Source organism: Polyodon spathula, chromosome 45, assembly GCF_017654505.1.
Source record: "Polyodon spathula isolate WHYD16114869_AA chromosome 45, ASM1765450v1, whole genome shotgun sequence".
In the NCBI taxonomy this organism is placed as follows: Eukaryota; Metazoa; Chordata; class Actinopteri; order Acipenseriformes; family Polyodontidae; genus Polyodon; species Polyodon spathula.
In genome coordinates this window covers 441,684-445,913 of record NC_054578.1, presented here as the reverse complement: position 1 = coordinate 445,913, position 4,230 = coordinate 441,684, and the positions used below count along the sequence as shown (strand labels likewise).

General features: G+C 39.0%; 1 protein-coding gene across 2 annotated transcripts in view; it reads right to left on the bottom strand.

Annotated features, from left to right (window-relative positions):
• Positions 1-4,230, bottom strand: part of LOC121305934 (zinc finger protein OZF-like) — a 73,574-nt gene extending 69,344 nt beyond the window's left edge. For both annotated transcript variants that reach the window (XM_041237620.1, XM_041237619.1), the window contains exons 1-2: positions 4,065-4,230; positions 1,005-1,202 (exon numbers count right to left, since the gene is read on the bottom strand). In XM_041237620.1, coding sequence (XP_041093554.1) covers positions 1,005-1,164 — 160 coding nt within the window. In that variant the 5' untranslated portion in view covers positions 1,165-1,202; positions 4,065-4,230. The remainder of the gene's footprint in view (positions 1-1,004; positions 1,203-4,064) is intronic.

Genomic DNA, 4,230 nt, shown 5'->3' with positions numbered 1-4,230 from the left:
GTGGCGCTGGGCTGATCGCAGGGAGGAGTTTGGGAGTACAAAGGGAAGGCAGTTATGCGAGTACGGACCTGTATGCTGGAAGTAACACTTGGCCTAAGTGCTGTGGATTTGAGTTCCTGTCTTCTTGTTGCAGGAGGATTAGGAGTCAGGAGCTGCCATCGTGGAGCGCAATCCCGGTAGCGCTACCCTCACTGCACAGCACAGCACAGGCAGGCTCCACTTTCCCCGGTTGTGAAGAGCACAGTTTCGTGCACGTAGGATTGTGTTTGAGGAGTGTTTGTTTTGTTTGGGACTGTGACCTGCCGTGTACCCCCCAGTTCTGAATGCTGTTTAGAATACTTTCAATGACCTGCATGAAGCTAAACTTGACCAGCTATGAATCAGACTTCAAAGAAATGATCAAATGAGCAGCATTAGTCACATTAAACAATAATCTTTTTTTTTTTTTGCACTTTAAAAGTGCATCAATTGTGTCTTTATGACTGGCTTGCAGACCACTTGCTCTGAATTTTCATTCAGAATGTCTCTCTTGCACAAAAAGGTTGCCAAACCCTGATTTTAAAGGTTGTCAAAATAACTCGTCTGACCATAATTATCATGTTTCTGAGATATGTCTAAATTAATTTAAAATGTGTAAACATGTATTTTTTGGTCCTGCATTAAACCCAAGGTCAGCCTGATCATAAACAATCCAGTTTCTCATGCAGAATAGTTCCAGTTTAAAACAACTTTAGAGAAAGAAATGCTGTTTCCATGTAAATTCAGGTCATCAATAGTATTGTCATATAGTGACATGGTGTAACAAGCAGGTTTCAATGAAGGGGGCATTCAAATTAGTGTTGGGGAATGTACACAAACTGAACTGTAAATAGCTTTATGTTGAAGTACAGTGAAGAAGCCAACCAGAAATAAAGGACTCCCTAAAGCAGTGTATTTCACAAGCTTTCTTCCCCTCTTTTAAAAAAGCCACCCCCTCTATAGAGGTGCATTCCAGTTTCCCTCACCTCTCTCAGTGATGCTAGAAGGTGGTGTTTCCTCCTGCAGGATCCGCTCATTGGCCTGGTCGCACCCCAGCTCAGTCACTTCCTCCTTGATCTCAACAGTCCTGTCTGCAGAAACAACCCATCGAATAGGAAGCTCTGGGCTGATGTGAGCTGCTTCCATCTCAGAAGCTCCCTGTGAGTGAGGCTGATCCGTTCTCACTGAAGAAAAGGAGACAGGATTGTTAGTTTGTCATTTCAGATTGCATATCAAGAGCTTTTATTTGAATTTCCACAGCACTCACACTAGAAAACTACATTGTGTTCTTCCAATATTATTTAAATTCACATGTCAAGCTTTATTTGAAATGCTCTTGATATCTGCTGCACCTTTGCAATATGAATTCCTCTGTGTCCTGCAACAGACTGACGTAGCTTGCAAAAGGCATGCATGTGGGGCTCTTCCACCCCTAAAACAACACAGGGACTCTTCTATTATGTAACGTTTGTTACATTATATAAACCTTTAATACCAGGATACATATCTACATGCTTGAGAAGTTATTATGCAACATATCAATGGGGTTAAATACCCTCCACTTAACCATATAGTTCTGGACAAAAGTTTACCATCACCCTATAGAATTAACTAATTTTGCTTCATAAAGTCTAATGAATCCTGCTGAATAATGTTATATTAACATATTTAATTACATACCACTTTGTAGTTTTCCATATACTTAACCCATCAATGCCTGACATTTTTAGAATTATGTTTCCCTTGGTGTTCCCTTAAACAGCGATGTTTGCAGTTTACACTAACTGAATTTGTGCTTGTTAGACGAATATAATGCAGAAAAAGCAATACTTTTAGGGAAATTTTCAGAAACTTGTGCTAAAGCACTCAAACACAAGGCGTGGGATAAAATAACAAAACGTTAACCTACTGTGTGCATGGGCCTCCCTCAAAACTTACAGACCACAGAATTGGTTACTGAAATCTTTGGGGAGAAGTCTTCAGTGTTTTGGGGGTTTGCCAGTGGGCGGGAGAGCAGAGTGTGTGTGAGCCAGCGGGAGGCTCTGCCTATCAGTGACAGTGTCGTAGTAGCAGCTGTGTCTCTGGCAAGCAGCAGTGCTGCTGAAACCGTCAGTGAAACTTAAATAGCGAAGGTATGTTGACAAGGTAACAACAAAACGATCACACGAAATCCGGCAATTTGTAACAACCTATAACTAGATTTCCCAAGTCCTACTAAGGCCTAGACGCCAATCAAAACTTTGACCGCCACTAATGGCAAATAACAACCCGTAACTGCGACAGCTTTTTGTTTTTCTCCGATGATTATCTCTTCAACTATAAACGCGGAAACAATCACTGTGTGTTTTAATTTGCGACTCGCTGGTGGGGAAAACTTTTGATTTGGTCTTCTAGATCTAAGTTTATGGGGAACACCAAACTACACTATTTTATTATGTTTTGCAAGTTATTAGAAATAATTATTTAAATAGTTTAACATTTTTTTACATGCTAGTTGGATACAAAAATCTAAATAAAGGACAACAGGTATTGCTATAAGATAAATATTGATAACGCATTATAATTGAGTGGCGATTTAATTTAAATGTGTTCCTGGGCTTTTTAAAAGTAAAAAGAAAGGATATTAACACTACTACAACTAGCAAACAAAAACGGAGACATTGAAATAAACAGTAAAATGTCAGAACAGTAAACTGCAACAAATTATCACACACAAAAAAAGTTAAAATTGTTTTTTAAAAGAACGCTGCTCTTAGATCCAGGGTCAACAGTGCATATTAATATTGCTTATATTTACATGATAACCTACAGAGAGTTAACAGGTATACTACAAACCCTACCGTATCATCTAGCTATAGCCAACACACAGGCAGCATGCATCTACACCTCATTTAATGCAGTTATTCCATATTCTATCCATCTGTTTAAACGAGGGAACACAATCACATGAAAATAATGTACACTCCACGACCCTGAATCTGCACATTGTTTAAAGCAATGTTGAAGTCTGTAGTAACTTTTGTAGGGTTCTAGATGAAACTCTGAGACAATCAATCACTTCAGATCGTTGCTTCAAATGTTTATTGCCGTGGTCATCAACCAACAGCGCGCTCCGGAGAACACCAGTCACTGCACCAGTAACTAGTGTATTCTGCCAGAGTATTACATGTACATGAGTTATATAGTTTCACATAAAATCATTTACCCCTATCAGAAACTAGCACGCAGCAAACAATGTTTAGGGAGCTGCCACCTCAATTATCTCTTTACCTATCAATGAGGGTGTTGGGGCTTAACTGTCCCTCTCTTGTGCGCTTGTTATGTTCACTTCAGAAACCAGTTTATGCTTATGTAAGGAATGCACACTCTTATTAACTTCCCTATGCACCCGGACATCTGGCCCAACCTATCTGTGTGCTGGAACATCCTGTCCTTTCCTCCTCTTTTTACTAGCTGCTAACTGACAAGTCACAAGCTGCAAACTGCAAGGGTGTTTGTTGCTTTGATATCCTTTTCGGTCCCTTCACTTATTAACACAACTAATGGTTGTGAAATGTATATTTAAAGCAAGCATACAGCAGTACCCTATTCAACACTTTGTTGCTTTACACTGTACTGTAGGCTATACCCCTACCAATGTGTGTATATACGATATATATATATATATATATATATATATATATATATATATATATATATATATATATATATATTATTATTAATATATGTATATCACCTGGAAGTTGTCCATCTGAAAACGCGATCTATGGATCCGGCTTACGACATCAAAGAAAAACTACAGTTTTCTTTCTTCTAAACCGTTCCGCAGAAGTATTGAAATCATGTGCCATAAGCTAACCCTGAAACGAGGGTTTAGTACACAGCTGTAGCTAAGAAACGTAACTTTGAACTGTGTTTGTTGCAATCTATAATAATTACGGTTTAACACCCTGCCTGCACTGCAAACACAAGGTACAGCAATACAGAAATGTACTGTTGCCTGTCTAAAACATTCAACGTGAATGAAATTGCTAAGTTTTGTTTACCTCTGTCCCTGTATATCTCTCGCTCGCTGCAGCTTAAGCTGTTGTTTCTTTAATCGTGTTCAAAACTCCAGTCTCACATCTAAACCGTCACTTTAAAACCGTTCAGATAAAAAATAAAACGAGGCTCCAATCTCTTAATAAAGCAAACAAAACACATGCTGCAGCT